Genomic DNA, 16651 nt, shown 5'->3' with positions numbered 1-16651 from the left:
GTACAAATTAAGATTCAAGGGATAGCTAAGTGGCGCAGTGGATAGAGCACCAGCCCTGGAGTCAGGAGGACCTGAGTTCAAATCCGGCCTCAGACACTTAATACTTACTAGCTGTGTGACCCTGGGCAAGTCACTTAACCCCAATTGCCTCACTAAAAAAAAAAAAATTTTTTTAATTAAAAAAAAAAGATTCAACCTCAGGTAAACTGAGTCTCCTGGGTAACTTCTCTAAAGTGCACCTGGTTGGTCCTATTTGTAAAGAACTGCACTAGGTCAAGAGGGCACAGAGGACCAGGATATAATGTAATGTGCCCTACGAAGGCTTTCGATGGAAATAAACCCATCCAACGGGTAACCAACCATCTATAGGACTATTCTCAGTGCCCAACAAGAGGGGAGAAGATGCTGCAAGGTTGACCTTGGCGGGAGGGAGCATTGGGAGGGTAACAGCAATATTTGTCCCCTTCAGGATCAGGGGGAGTGACCAGTGGCCCTTTGTCCATTCCTGTCCGTCTCTGTCCCATGCGAAGGTTTAAGTGCTGTGGGCTTCCTGTGGGAGGAGGGCTCTCTCCCTGCCTCCCTAGTCCCCACTGCGGGCTGATTGAAGGTTCAGCCTCTCGAGTTGCCTGACAGGGAAGCTGCCAGCCCACCACGGTTCCCCCAGATGGTACTGATAGTTGTTTTTTTGTTGTGCGTGTGTGCATGTGTGTGTGTTTTTCACGGCTTGCGCTCTCAGGCTTCAAAATGTGTGTCAGCAGCAACAGCAGCAATGAAGAGGCCCCCGTCTTGAATGCAAAACAACTGGACGTCCCGGACATCATCGTCACACCTCCCACCCCCACGAGTTCCACGACGGGGCCGAGGAACTCGAGTCAGTCAGGTGAGGAGCCCCCGGTGTGACAACTGCTCAGCCAGATGCTGTGAAAAGATTGTGGGGGTGGGAGTGGCAGGGGAAGGGGGGGCAGCTGAGGGAAGGATCGCCACAGAGGCTGGGGCGCATATTAGAGATGCCAAACAGTTTCTCAGGCACTGTGAACAGCTTGCAAAAGGCCCCATCTGTGCAATTGCTTTCTCCGGCTCCTATCCCTTAACCGGGGTTATTAAAGATTTATTAATGAATCTGCATACACCTTCACGGCTGGGCCCTTCCCACGATTACTAGCCTCAGCAAGATGTGGCATGTTAAGTAATTAACCAGGCAGCTCCTCTCGGCAGCCAGGAGAGGATTGATGAATGGGCCCGGCCTTGGGAGGGAGGAGTGGGACCATAGCGCTAGGAAGCCCATGGAATTGTGAGTTGTGTTTTCATCTGTCCACCCGGCAGTGCTGCCATTTCCTCCTCCTCCTCCTCCTGGAAATATGGCCCTAGATGGCAAACCAGGCTGAGCTGGGCAGGACATGCCATTCCTCTTGCTGCTAAAGTCACCATGTCCCTCATCCATCTTGTTTGAGAAACTGCTGCCCCTCAGGTACCCAGGGACTGATGGCTTTGCCCTCCAAAGGTAGCACTGAGAGGCAGCAGAGAGAAGGGTCAGATCGGCCGGCAGGAGGTAGTAGCCCCAAGCTTCTTTCTCCCTCCTGTGAGCTCACTTCAGAGGAGCAAAGTAGCTTGTCCCAGGTCACATGCCCAGTGTGGGGTAGAGTCAGGATCCAAGCCCATTTTCACTCCAAGTCAGAGGTTCCTTCCACTGTGGTACATGGTGTGTATGGTAAACAAAGAAAGAACTGTGTCAGGCTACTGGGGGGATAAGAAATATAATATCATGGTACCATTACTACGTAGAAGGCCCTTTAGTAGAAGGGTATCCACGATGAGATAACTAACAACGGCCGTATGATATAGTGAATATAGTATTAAACTCAGACTCAAGAAGATTTGGGTTCAAATCCTACCTCATACACTTTCTTTTCTTTTTGGTGAGGCAATTGGGGTTAAGTGACTTGCTCAAGGTCACACAGCTAGTAAGTGTCAAGTGTCTGAGGCCAGATTTGAACTCAGGTCCTCCTGACTCCAGGGCTGGTGCTCTATCCAATGTGCTACCTAGCTGCCCTCCCTCCCATACACTTTCTAGTTGTGTCACTTTGAACAACAGCTCTTACCTTCAGTTACCTTATCTATGAAGTGGAAATAATGATAGCCCCTTACAAGGTTATAAAGATCAAGTGAGATTATATGTGTAAGATGTTTTGCAAACCTTGTAATGAATATTAGTATTGAGACTCAGAGTTGGAAAGAACTGGGTTTTGGTCCCACCTTGAACATTTTCCACCTAGGTGACCCTGGGCAAGTCATCTCTGGAGCCTCAGTTTCACCATCTGAAAAATAAGGGGATTGGACCCATTGTCCTTTAAAGTCCCTTCCAAGCTCTAAATCTATGATCAGTGGCCTTAAATGCTACATTAATGTGAACTGCTTATTACCACAAAAGCAAATTATCCCGGCAGATGTAGGAAACCCTCTGAGCTGGAAGTCAGGAAACCCAGCTCCACCGCTTACTGATATCATTCATTTCATCTTTGCGAGCCTTATCTTCCTCTGCCTGGAAGTGAGGATAATGATCAGGCATCAGTGTGGAGGCCTGGCTTTGAGTCCCGGCTTTAAAATTTACAAGCTGAGACCACAGGGAAATCAGTTTCCTTCCATGGGCCACACAATGTGGCCCCTCCAGAGATAACATGGTGTGGGTCTGCGACACCTGTCAGCCTGCCAGGAACATAGTGCACAGATCAGATGGGATCCCGAATGTAAAGCTTTGGAAACCTAGAGTGCTCTAGTCCATATAGGGGTGATAATATTGCACCAGGCCCCTGGGGGGCCCATTGGCAAAGCCAGACACAAAAGACCCCCGAGTCACCCCACAGGCAGATGCTCTGTGTCTCTAAGCAGAGCAGACAGAGCCAGAGTGTCCAGGCAGGATCTCTCCTGGCTACTAAAAAGTCCCCATCTCAAAAGCAGGAAAGCCAAATTCTAGTCTTGTCTTTGCTATTAAAATACCTTATAAGTGTGCCTCCATTTCCCCTGCCTGCAAAATGAGGGGATTTGACTAGAAAATCCCCAAGGTCTTCTAATTCTTGGAATCTAAAGCATCAATGGAGCCTGGAATAAGCAGCCAACTGTGGGCAGTGGCTTGGCTGGTGGGAAGTGTCTCTGTATTTGGGGGATTTTGTCTATAAGTAATTTCTAGTGGGGACATGTTGAAGTGAGGTGGGATTATGTCTCTGTAGCAGTATGGGATAAAGAGATGGTTTATGGGGAGCCTTTGGAATGAAGAAACAGGCTTAAGGAAAACATGGAAGACCCAGTGTCCAGGTTATCTCCCTAAACTCTTAGGGACCCTCATAACAGTGGCATTTTTGTGACACATAGCAATGCCACTACCCAGATGGACCAGGGAAAACCATAAAGAGTTGATGAGAGCTTTGGGTCCAGATTGCTATTCACAGATATAGATGTTGCTTCTCCATTTCCCCCCCAGTGTGGCCAGATGAGGTTGCATCTTACTCCGATGATGGAGAGATAGATATCGAACCTTGAGAAGACAAACCAAAGATGTCATGTCCTTGGCACCCTTCTCTGATGTTTCTCTCTGAGGGAGGAAGACCGTTCTGTTTCTTCTCACACTATGGCCTCGTACCTTAGCTTCTTCCTATCTCCAGATGCCCTGATGGTGACATGCCCCACCGGGTGAAATCCGTTAAGTCTGTTGGAACAACAAAGCCATTCACTGCTTCAGGAAAGTGGCACAAAAGTGGGGAAGGAGCAAGGCACCTTCCTTGACCACGTCAAACAATGGTCAACAGCAACAGAAGCCTGGAGGAAGGGAGTCAGGCTCACTAGACCTTGCCATTCCCTACCCTCATCAGCATGGAGAAAGAAAGAGGGAAATCTAATGCACTATGGTGGTTTTTCCCATAATCCGATGGGAGTTTTCTCCACTAGAAAACCACATATCTGCACCCCATGGCATGGGTGACGTGCCACCAAAAAAAAAAAAAAAAGGATTGTGCAATGTAGCTGTGAATAAGACATTACAAGACAAATGGTTTCTTTTTGTTTTTTAATGTTTTACAAGTATTGGAAAAGATTAAATATGGTCTATAAATTGAAGATCTGGATTTGGTGGGGGTTTTTGTGTTTGGTGTTTTTTTGTTTTTGTTTTTCATTACAAATAAAGATCATCTGAAAGACACTATGGATGTCACTTCCTGGGTGGGTAAGTCAAAAGAACTCTCACAAGGCAGGTCTTAAGAAGATGGGAGAGAACATAGCTATTGAAGGCCAGAGGCCTAAAGCGCTGTCATTTTGTGGCTGTGGCTTTCTCTCTGGGCTTCATCTTCCTCAGAAACGAGAGAATGATTTCCCAATGTCCCTTCCAGCTCTACTAGGCAGCGTTCCAAAGGCCATTCTGCCTTTGAGATTCTATTAGTCTTAAGTAACAGTCAATCAATCTAATGTTGGAAGGGTCTCTAGGCCCCTAGAGGATGCCCTTGCTGATTCTCTATTAGAAGCTAGACATGGTTCCCTTTATGCAGCTTCAACTTATATCCCCTCCCACACACAAAGAAGCCAATGAATGGGTGGTAGGATGACAAGAATGCCAGGTTTATGATCAGATGATATTAGTTTGAATTTGGGCTCTTCTACTTACAACCTTGGACAAATAAATCATTTGGGGTGCAGCTAGGTGGTACAGTAGATAAAGCACTGGCTCTGGATTCAGGAGGACCTGAGTTCAAATTTGGCCTCAGATACTTGACACTTACTAGCTATGTGACCCTGGACAAGTCATTTAACTCTCATTGCCCCACAAGATTAAATTTAATTTAATTTAAAAATAAATAAATCATTCACCCAACCTGAACTACATGACTTGTATGATAGTTGCCAGCGGGGCAGCTAGGTGGCACAGTGGATAAAGCACCAGCCCTGGATTCAGGAGGACCTGAGTTCAAGTCCGGATTCAGACACTTGACACTTACTAGCTGTGTGACCCTGGGCAAGTCACTTAACCCTCACTGCCCCCCCCCCAAAAAAAGATACTTGCCAGCTCTAAAATCCTATGTTAAATTCTAATGATTCGGTTCTTTCCCAAATTTTCTTCCAGTCTTTGTCCACACCCTTAGGTATATGATCAGTGTATACAGAGAATGGCCTATGTTTCACTTTCTTCACTTGACATAGTTTCATATTCATGGATCTTCCATATGTCCACCTAGTCCTCAAACATGACATTTTTCCTAACTCAATTCCTTTCCATTGACTTATAAAGGGGAAACATGAAAAAAAACACCTCTTTGCAGCTAGTCCCCTACAATGAAAACAGAGTAGTTTCCCATTTTTACATGAGCCTTCCTAATTGAATCCACCTAGAAATTCAGTCCATCGCCCCTCTCTCTTAGAAATTTCCCATCGGAATTCTTTTTTTCTTTTTCTTTTGTTTTTCTTTTGATTTTTTTTGGTGAGGCAAATGGGGTTAAGTGACTTGCCCAGGGTCACACAGCTAGTAAGTATCAAGTGTTTGAGGCTGGATTTGAACTCAGGTCCTCCTGACTCCAGGGCTGGTGCTCTATCCACTGCACCACCTAGCTTCCCCTCCCCCATCAGTATTCTATAAATAATATAGTGAGAATAATCCAGGCTTTGGTGTCAGGAGATGTGAGTTCAAGTCCTGACCTTTGACTAACTAGCTCTGTTGTTTCCCCACTCAAGGCAAGCCTCATTCTCCTCATCAATAAAATTGGAGGATTGGAAAAAAAAAATGATCTCTGCATTCATTCTTTTTTAGTATTATCATCACTTACCTAACTGGTTTAATTGGGTTGGGTGTTTGCTAAAGGCACACACAAAGGATGGCAGGTGTGATTATAAACATTAACTAAGACAACAATAGGAGCCCAGCAACAGACTGTGAGTCTGTCTTTTGAGGATTGGTCCAAAAGAGTTGGGACAGAGGCTCAGCATCAGAAGTCTGGCCCTCAAATAGGAGTGTTTTTAGACATAGAAATTTATGAAATGAGCAACTAAGATGGGAGGAACCACAGACTGCCTTCCATTGGTCACAGATCCTGATGGTTCCGAAGTTAGCAAGACCACAATGCTATGAGCCATATGGAGAGGGACTTTAAAGGATGTGCTTGTGCTTGGCTACGTAGGAATCTACGTAGCCAAATGGACACCTGCACCAGGACCCAGAAGCTGGAAGGAGCCCAGGTTAGGTGCTGCTATCCATAACAGAGCTAATCCTAAGGGCTTGGAAGGAGGAAAGTATTTTATCACCTGGCTCAGGGTAAGTCAACCTCATTGTCCTTTTCTCCCTAGGAGAGCTGACAGATGGGACTAGGAAAGTTGTTATCTTAGATTGGACCATCTTTTTCTTTAAGAAAAAAAAAATGCCCTTTCTTGGAAACTATCAGCTTTGCTATTAGGGTTGAATTCCAGACACTAGCTATGTGATCCAGGCCAAATTAAAAAACAAAAACAAAACAAAACAAAAACCTCTGCCTGCCTCAGTTTCCCCATTTATAAATGGAGATAAAAATAGCACCTACCTCACAGGATTGTTAGGAAGATGAAATGAGATAATATTTGTAAAGCACTTTGAAAACCTTAAAGCACCATATAAATGCTGCTGCTGCTGCTGCTGCTGCTGCTGCTGCTGCTGGTTGTTATTGTTCCAGTCCTGGGTCTGGCACTAAATTTGGACATGTCACTTCCTTCTCTGATGCTCAGTTTCCTTATGATCTCTAATGCCCTTACTAGCCCTGACCTTTGGTACGGTCCTTTCTAATCCTTGTCAAGAATAGTATGTTCCAGGGCAGCTAGGTGGCGCAGTGGATAGAGCACTGGCCCTGGAGTCAGGAGGATCTGAGTTCAAATCCAGCATCAGACACTTGACACTTACTAGCTGTGTGACCCTGAGCAAGTCACTTAACCCCAATTGCCTCACCAAAGAAAGAAAAAAAGAAAGAATAGTATGTTCCACTGGGTATGCCCCATGGGGATATATATATTTTTTTTAAATAGGCAATTTGTCTTAAAAACAAGACCCAAAATGCCAAACTTGTTTTATTTTTTTGGCAGGGTAAAGAGGGTTAAGTGACTTGCCCAAGGTCACACAACTAGTAAGTGTCAAGTGTCTCAGGCCAGATTTGAACTCAGGTCCTCCTGAATCCAGAGCTGGTGCTCCATCCACGGTGCCACCTAGCTGCCCCTGCCAAACCTGTTTTTGGAGCTGGGTATCCATACCCATGCTTCCAGCTTGGATGTTTTGTATTCAAATGGCCTTTCCAGATCCGACATTTTCTATGTTATTAAACCCCTTCTTGCTCTAACGTTCTATAGGCATAATTGTGGAGGCCAATGAGGGTCGTCCTCCCTGCCTCCAACTTGCCATTTCTATGCCCTTTTCCTACCCCACCCCCCTCTTTTGCTTCTCTCATAGCCCTTTGCCTTGAGGAAAGCCTCTGCCATCAGTCATTTATACCTCAGTATGAATTACTTAAGAAATCAATATTCAGATACCCAGGAGTATTTCTATTTCAAGCCTTATCTCTTACTCAGGAATTTAGAAAATCAGGATGCTCCTTAGCATCTAGGATTCAATTTAAATCTTTCCCAATGTGTATCGATAGAGATTCCTGAGATGAAAGAGCAGCACCGGGGTATTGGTTTTTGTGCTGCCTACACCTTCCCTCAGCCAATGAACCTGGTCGTGTCAGCCCCTGGATGCTGGATCAGACCTCAGAACTCCATTGCAGAAGGCCAGGGAGCCGGCGCAATCCCTCGCCTACTCAGAAGAAGGACCCATTTTGCCAAGCAGTGCCAGGGATAGAGTCCGAACCTGTAGTTTCATTGCTATTGGCATAGGGGAACTCCCAAATGACAAAACTCTCTCTACAGATGCAGGTCAACACCTTCTCAGCAATTTAGTCTTAGAAAGTTGCTTAGTGGGGGCAGCTAGATGGCGAAGTGGTTAAAGCACTGGCCCTGGACTCAGGAGTACCTGAGTTCAAATCCGGCCTCAGACACTTGACACTTACTAGCTGTGTGACCCTGGGCAAGTCACTTAACCCCCATTGCCTACAAACAAACAAAAAAAGAAAGTTGCTTAGTGCACTGCACTTCCAGGTTAAGGGACTGTCAAAAGTCAGGGCCTGGGGCAGCTAGGTGGCTCAGTGGATAGAGCACTGGCCCTTAACACTTACTAGCTGTGTGAACCTAGGCAAGTCACTTAACCCCAATTGCCTCACAAAAAAAAAAAAAAAAAGTCAGGGCCTGTTGAAGTCAGGATTTGAATGAGTCTTCCTGGTTTGTTGGCTGGTTCTACTAGGAGAGAGATACAATAACCCCCCCAAAATGGTCTGTGTTCCCCCTTTTGTACTTCCATGAGAAGACTTGAAAGAAACTAAGTTGGCTGAGCTTCCTTGAGAACAAGAGAAATAGGCATCATGGAGCATCAATCCAAGAGGCGGGAGTCCTAGGTTCTTGTCCTGTAGCTGTTCACTAGATGAAGGGTTCTTAACCTTGTGTCATGGACCCCTTTGGAAGTCTGAGGAAGCCTCTGAACCCCTTCTTATGGTTGCCTGCCTTCATCATTGAACAAAATACTAAATTTCAGTTAGAAGGGAGTGAGAAAAAAAATGTAATTGTTTTCCCAGTCAGGTTTATGGAGCGGCTAAAATATGTTCACAAACCCTTAGGGGCTCATGGAACCCAGCATAAGAACCCGTGGTCTTTCCAGTTAATTCTTTGATTCTTAGATATTTCTGGCCCTTGAGCTGCAGAGAGGTGGGAGATCCATGGAAGAGGTCTTAATTTCACCTTCTGTCTCCAGGATTCAGGAAAGAAATCGGCATCATGGGTCAAGTGTGTACTGTAATCTGAATCAACTGCAAGATCTTTCCTTTGGGTACTAGGAATAGAGCTGATTAACCACCCTAAAGTTCTATCCTCCCCACTGTCCCACAATGGGAACAAGAGTGCAACTCAAAAAAGATGGCAGCCTGGTGAAAGGGGTTGGCTCAGCAGCTGGTGGTACAGTGAAAGATGGAGAGTTGTTCTTCTAACTAAAAGTAACCCCCAAACCTACATCACCACAGAAGCCCTTCCTCTCCCACCCACTCTTCTTAGCCCCCCCCCGTTTTGTTTTTTTAACTTACCAAATTCCTGATTTCACTGGCATAGAGAACTCCTACTCTATAAGTTCCCTTCTACCAACGCCAGTAGAGCCCCTCTGCTCCTTATAGTCTTTGAAAACTTCCTGGGGGCACTAAAAGGTCTGAGATCTGCTTGGGGTTCCTTGCCCAACCAGGCTCATACAACCAGCGGGTCTTAGGGGCAGAACTTGAAAAACCAGGTCTTCCTAAATCAAGGACCGCTTCTCTATCAATTATACCCATGTGTCAAACTCCAGTAGAAGTAGGGGTCACTAAAGTGTGACACCTCTATGTTACACCACCATGCTTCTCCCTGCTGGCCTTGCATCACTTCTCAACATGGCAACCCGACAAGGTTTCTCTTGCCTTTTTTTCCCCTGACTTCTCCTTGATGAAATGACCCCAGGTGACCGGAGTCTCGGGAGAGAAAGGTAGCTCAAGAGAGAAGGGGAAATATTAAGAACCCAGGTTTAAGACCATAATCGAGAATAACTCCACTGAAGAAGCAAAAGGTGCTCCCTGGAGAACTCAGATATGAAAAGGAAGAGTATGAAAGACAAGAGGGATGTATAGTGAAGAAGGCATAAAAACCGGGCAGGATGTGTGTGTGTGTGTGGGGGGGGCTTATGTGTCTGTAAGAATAGGAGAAAAACTAAGGCTCAGAATGAATTGTAAGAAAAGGGGGTCTTGGGGTCTTTTGCGGGGGGGGGGGGTTGCAAGGCAATGGGGGTTAAGTGACTTGCCCAGGGTCACACAGTAAGTGTCAAGTGTCTGAGGCCAGACTTGAACTCAGGTACTCCTGAATCCAGGGCTGGTGCTTTATCCACTGCACCACCTAACTGCCCCCAAGAAAAGGGTTTTTTTTAAGCTTCTGTTTGGGGAACTAGAAGACCAAGGAAAGGATAAGGACCTGAGAGGGAGGATTGAGGAGGAAACCCCTGCTTGGAGCAAACAGTTCAGTGTTAAAGGAAAGGGAGATTCCTCAGCTGTTCTGCTTCTGTTCGTTCTATCAAGGAGCCTTAAGTTTGAAACAACTAAGATAGAAGAAAAAAAAAAGATTCCTTGGGAATTGAAACCTAAGACAGGAAGAGAAATGGTAAGGAAGCACCTAGCTGCTCTAAATGAGTTTAAATCACCTGACACAGCAAATTACATGACAAGGGCTTGAAAGGGTTTGGGGGATGTGATGGTCGAATGGCTAATCTTGGGAAAAATTATCCCTGCCTGGCTCCTTAGGTTATGGAAGGAAGGGGGCTTCTGGGAAAGGCTTTGAATTGGGGAAGCCAAGGAGCCCATCAAACAGCCTGTGTACCCTGGGGCTACTGTGGTTACAGCCTGTGTTTCCAGAGGACCCCTGCCCAGAGGCCCAATGGCTGCCCTGCTTCTTGCTCCAGTTTCCTTTACTCTGGCTAGCCCCTGGTCTCCATTTGTTTGTAATCCTCTGCTCTTTATTCTAGGCTTTTAGTGCCCATGGCAACAGGAGCAGAGTGGGGAGGGAAGGAGGTGAGTGTGCCTGCGTGAGCCCACTGTTCCACCCCCATGAGGTTTGCACCAGAGGCTGGGTTATTGACACAAGGATTCCTGCTTCTTCCCGAGAAAAGTAGGGGGTGAGGAGGGGAGTGGCAGAAGGCCTGATCTCAGCTGTTCCTGCAGGGCCTCATTCAGATGCTAACACTGGGCTGTCCCTCTCCCACCTAGCAGGGCTAGATCTTCTCACCTTGTAAATTCTGCAGGCTTAAAAAGCTAGGCATTTGAAAATGCTAATAGGGGGCCTATTTGGTCTAGTCCGCATCAGGAGTGTGTCTGCTTATTAGAGATAAAGAGGCCCATTTCGGCTGATGGCTGCTTCTCTCCTTACAATAAAGATTGTGACTTTCTGCTCCATTTGTGTCTTCTGCCTCCGCTTTTTAATCCCCCCTCCCACTTTTATTTTTTTTTTTCCTGCAGACCAGATCCTGGCAGTGGACTTAACCTTCTAGCTTTGAGTCATAACAGTCCCATATGGGACTGCGGATGATTCTGGGTCAGAACCAAAGGAACACGGCACAGATAGGGCTTCACCTCAGGGTCCTGACAGGCCAGGAGATGAGCTTCCTCCCCAAGAGAGTGATTTCCCTCCTCTCTGTTCCTGCCTCGTGATCGTCCAATGGCATGTGGCTGCAGATGTCCTGGTCCGCTGGTCCCAGGGTCTTGTGATCATGCCATTCCTCTCCTGGGGTTGGGCTCCCTTCCAATCCCAGCCCCTGCCCTCAAGGGAAAGACTCTCTGGGGGGCAGGTTAGTGGCTTCTGAATGTACCACTACACACCTCCCCCTTTGCTGAATGGATCAAAAGCCAAGAGGGCTGAGGCATTTTGATCGCACCTGGACAAGAAATCCTGGTTCTTTTACTTACTTAACCACATAGTATAGGAGAAATCACTTTCCTTCTCTGGGCCTCAGTTTCTCTATTTATAAAATGGGGGTGGGAAGGACTTAGCCGACAGCTTTGAAGGTCACTTTCAGCTCTACGACTCTCCATTTTTTTATTCCAAGGATACCGTTCCCCAAATGTTCCTTTTTAATTTTGTTTTCCCTTCTATAGACTGTTTATGGCTCCCTTACTTTTCATTGATTTTTAATATAAAAGCAAAGTGGACTAATTAAGAACAACAAATTTTTTAAAGCTTTTTAAGTAGAGCAAAAAAAGAAAGGGGGGGGGGGACTTAGTCCATGGTGTGTGAAGAGGAAATAAATGGAAAATGTAGAGCACTAATCACACACTGAGCCTCTTAACCTTGACCCTGATGTGGCATAGGAAGACCCCCAGGTTCCAAGAAGAGAGAGGTAGGGCTTCGGGACCAGGAAGGAGAACTCATCAGTAATCCTGTGGGAGGGGGCGGGGGAAGAAAAGTGTGAAAACAGATGGAAATTTAATTTTTTAATGACAGCAGCAGATGGCAAAAGACACAAAAGTGTATTCACACCATGTCGGAGCCATTTATAGAATGAACGGCTGGCACCGCTGTAATGCATATCAATGGGGTTTGTGTTATCACTCCCCTGTGAAATGGAGGAGAGGAGCAGTGTTTGGAGCCTGAGGATTGTGATCTTCTCTCTGGGTGAACTTCAAAAAATAGAAAAGCCGGCACTCCTGGGAGGAACTTGGACTCGGTGCCAGGCTGAGCCACAGGTAGGTGGGGAAATACCTGTGGCAGCACGGTAGATGCCAGCTGCCCAATTACTGGCTCTGCTTGGTAATCCCTGCCTCTCTCACAGCTTGGGCCCAGGGACAGAAGAATTAGGCTGTGAGGAGATCTTTTCCATCCGGTATTCCTCTGTTGCCAGTCATTTCTTCCTAATGCTTTCCTTCCCCTAAGGAACAACTGTCCCCGCCCTTAACTGCTGGTTATCTACCCAATTCCACAAACATTTAAATGTCCCCATGTGTAGGACACTGGGGGATGGAAGAGAAGGACAGAAGCAAAGACATATTCCCTGCCATTCATTTATTCATTCAAAAAACATTTATTAAGGACCTATTGTGTACTAAGGTGGTATAGTGGATAGAGTAACAAGCCTGGAGTCAAGAAGACTCATCTTCCTGAGCTCGAATTGGGCCGCAGCTGTGTGACCCTGGGCAACTCACTTTATCCTGTTTGCCTCAGTTTCCTCATCTGTCAAATGAGCTGGAGAAGGAAATAGCAAACTATTCCAGTATCTTTGCCAAGAGAACCCCAAATGGGGCTGCGAAGAGTCGGACATGACTGAAACAAGTGAACAATAACAAATCCAGGAATGATGGTAGAGTTAATTTGATGATGGTTTATGGTTCCAGAATTAGAGAGGTGTGTGGAATAGGCAGGAAAGGGTCACCAAAGGCCAAAAGGTCTATAGAAAAAAAAAAAATCTGGAGATCAGGGAGTGTATTAAAACATGATGGCTCAGGCTTTCATGAAATAACGAAATAGTGTTCAGGAAGGGGGGAGGGGGGCAGGGATAACCAACCAGAACAGCAGGGATCCAGGGCACCAAAGTAATTAGAGGCTAGATTCAGGTTGTAGTTGTGGAGATTCATAGTAAAAACAGAAAGTGAGAAATGTTCTTTTTTTTTTTTTTTTGTGAGGCAATTGGGGTTAAGTGACTTGCCCAGGGTCACACAGCTAGTAATTGTTAAGTGTCTGAGGCCGGATTTGACCTCAGGTCCTCCTGACTCCAGGGCCGGTACTCTATCCACTGCGCCATCTAGCTGTCTCGAGAAATGTTCTTAAGGAAAAATAAATGGGATTAGTGTTGGGGATAAGTCAGCATTAGATGGACACACAGACAGATACATCCACGCATGCAATATTTAATATATGTTTACAATGTGCCCAGTGCTGTCTAGTAGAAATACTGTATTTGAAAACCTAGGTTTGGATCGCAGCTAGGTATATACTATGTGTGCCGTCATGGATATGACATTTCACCTCTTGGTGAAATGCTTTTCTCTATAAAATGGGGAAGGGGAGCAAGAGCCGTAGCACATGATCTCTGAGGTCCCTTCCAGAATGTAATCTTAAAATTTCCCATCACCTATAGTGGGTTGGGATAGCTAGGTGGTGCAATAGTGCACAAAGTTCTAGGCCTGGAGTCAGGAAGGCTCATCTTCCTGAGTTCAAATCCAACCTTAGATACTTCCTAGCTGTGTAACCTTAGGCAGGTCACTTGACTCTGTCTCAATTTCCTCATCTGTCAAATGAGCTGGAGAAGGAAATGGCAAACCCCTCCAATATCTCTGTCAAGAAAACCCCCAAATGGGATCACAAGGAGTCAGATACAACTGAACAACCACAATAGTGACCAGAATCAAAAGAAATATTATGAGGGCAGCTAGGTGGCACAGTGGATAAAGCACTGGCCCTGGATTCAGGAGGAGTTCTAGAATTTTTTTTTTTTTTTGCGCTGGACAATAAGGGTTAAATGACTTGCCCAGGGTCACACAGCTAATAAGTGTCAAGTGTCTGAGGCCGGATTTGAACTCAGGTCCTCCTGAATCTAGGGCCAGTGCTTTATCCACTGGACCTGAGTTCAAATCTGATCTCAGGCACTTGACACTTACTGTGTGATCCTGGGCAAGTCACTTAACCCTCATTGTCCTTCAAAACAATTAAATAAATAAATGAACAAACAGACAGAGAGATAGATAAATGAGTGAGTGAATAAATGAATGAATGAATAAATAAAAAGAAACATTATAGTTATTATCTCTGATTAATGAACTAAAGATGATTGATCTCTTTCATAGTAATAACTTCTACAAAACCTGTGGAGCCTTGGAAAATGACAGAAGTTAGTCAGTCAGGCAACCAACATTTATTAAGCATCTACTATGTGCTAGGCAGTGTACTAAGGGCTGGGGATACAAAGAAAAACAAAAGTCAGTCCCTGTTCTCACGGAGCTCATGATCTAATGGGAGAAGCAAAATACAATCATGCACAAATGAGATATATGCAGGACAAATTGGGGGTAGTTTCCGAAGGAAGGTGCTAAGATTCAGAACTAACAAATGCTTCTTGTAGAAGGTGGAACTTCAGTGGGGACTTGAAGGAAGCCAGGGGTAGGGATGAGGAGAGAGTATTCCACGCAGGGGGCATAGCCAGAGGAAATATCTGGAGTCTGGAGATAGCAGATCTTGTGTGAGGAACGGCAAAGGGGCCAGTGTCGCTGGACAGCAGAGTGTGTAGAGAAGAGGAAGGTGGAACAAGAGTAGAAAGGTAGGAAAGGGAAAGGTCATGAAGAGTGATGACCTTTATTGGAGTAATTAGAATATTTCAGAAAATGTCATCCAGTAGATGAAGTGCTAGAATTGGAGTCACAGGCTCTAGGTTCTAAGCTCAGCTCTGCCAAGTATTACCTCTGAGACCTTGGGTCAGTCATGATATCTCATGGCCTCACTTCCCTCATTTCTTTTTTTTTTTTTTTTTTGGTGAGGCAATTGGGGTTAAGTGACTTGGCCAGGGTCACACAGCTTGTAAGTGTCAAATGTCTGAGGTCGGACTTGAACTCAGGTCCTCCTGACTCCAGGGCCGGTGCTCTATCCACTATGCCACCTAGCTGCCCCCCTCATTTCTAAAATGATAAAATTGGACAAAATGATCTCTTTTACCTCTAAAGCTATGATCTCATGAGCTATGAGCCCAAGACCAGTTGAAAAATTGCATCACAACAAAATAATTTGAGTAGGAATGTGACCAGTACTGGGTAGGGGCCAGACATGGCACCATACAGAGGGTCCGTTGAAGCAAATGGGGATATTTAAGGAAGGAGAAACAAAGATAGGTCAGCTGTGCTTGAGGACACGATGACTTTTTTCAGGTGTCTGAAGGGTTGCTGTGTTAAAGAGAGTCTGTTTATTGATTGATAGATAACAAGCATTTATTAAGCACCGTGCCACCCAGCTGCCTCTGAAGAGCTGAAGAAGGGAGAACACATCAGCTCATTTTCAGACTTGTTATTCAGGCTTCAGTACTCGCCTGACTCATAAAAGAGTCCCTCAAGACCTTCTTCAACAACAGAAGTCACCAATCTTTCCTCCTAGCTGGGTCGGAGCAAGTAAATCACTTTAATCTCTTTCCCCTGCTTCACAGGACCACTTCTACTTTGAAGGGAAGTGATACACATCCCTCCTGCACTTTGAAACTTCTAGGGGTCCTCAAGTCTTACAAATTGCCTCGGAGCTCTGATGAGGCTAGGAAGGCACTGAGTAACACTTAAGCAGGGACAGGCCCCAAATCCTCATTATTCTTGCAATAGCATGTTTTACAGGGCATCAGGCTGCAAGGGAGCTTTGGCATCATCTAGTCTAACACTCTCATTTTATAGATGGGGAAACTGAGGCCCAGAGAGGAAGTCATTGCCTCAAGGTCACGAAAATAGCAGAAGTGAGATTGAAACCCAGGTTTTCTTTCCTCTTGGCCTCTGGGATTAGTAAAATCCTCTGGAATCTGGAGGAATTTTTTTTTATAGTAAGCCTTTTATGGGATTAAAAAACCCTACTGAGTGTTTGTTTCAAATAAGAGGCAACCTGGGGTAGCAAAGGAGCTCTCCTTTGCTCATCAGAGGACCTGGATTTCAAGCCCTGCTCTGGGTTACTGCGTTTTACTCTCTATGGCAGCTGGGTGACCAGGAGTCAGGAAGATGGATTCTACTATTTAAATTTGGCCTGCTATTTCTCAGCTGTGTTTGCCTCAGTTTCCATCTTTAGAATGGAGATAATAATAGCACCTTCTTCCCAAGACTGTTGTGAGGATCAAATGAGATAACACATACAAGCACTTTGTAAATCTGTCGATGCTACTGATTACATGTATGACCTTGAGCGAGTTGTTTCCCTTATCTGGACTTGTTTCTTGTTCTGGATGATCTCTGAGGTCTCTTCTACCTCAACATACTAGGACTGGGTCCAGGAAGTATAATCCCAAAGTGCTATTCTCTTCCTCCTCTCAATTCAAAGGCTGTGTACTTTGGAACACAAA

The 16651-nt window shown here is 45.5% G+C and overlaps 1 protein-coding gene across 1 annotated transcript in view; it reads left to right on the top strand.

The window, feature by feature from the left end:
* Window positions 1-4135, top strand: part of C2H16orf74 (chromosome 2 C16orf74 homolog) — a 65017-nt gene extending 60882 nt beyond the window's left edge. The window contains exons 3-4 of the mRNA XM_043980138.1: window positions 737-880; window positions 3476-4135. Of these exons, the coding sequence (XP_043836073.1) occupies window positions 737-880; window positions 3476-3534 (203 nt within the window). The 3' untranslated portion in view covers window positions 3535-4135. The remainder of the gene's footprint in view (window positions 1-736; window positions 881-3475) is intronic.
* The last annotated feature ends 12516 nt before the right edge of the window (window positions 4136-16651 follow it).

The sequence above is a fragment of the Dromiciops gliroides genome, chromosome 2 (assembly GCF_019393635.1).
Source record: "Dromiciops gliroides isolate mDroGli1 chromosome 2, mDroGli1.pri, whole genome shotgun sequence".
Classification (NCBI taxonomy): Eukaryota; Metazoa; Chordata; class Mammalia; order Microbiotheria; family Microbiotheriidae; genus Dromiciops; species Dromiciops gliroides.
Note: the sequence above shows the minus strand (reverse complement) of the source record. Positions and strands in the feature narration are given on the sequence as shown.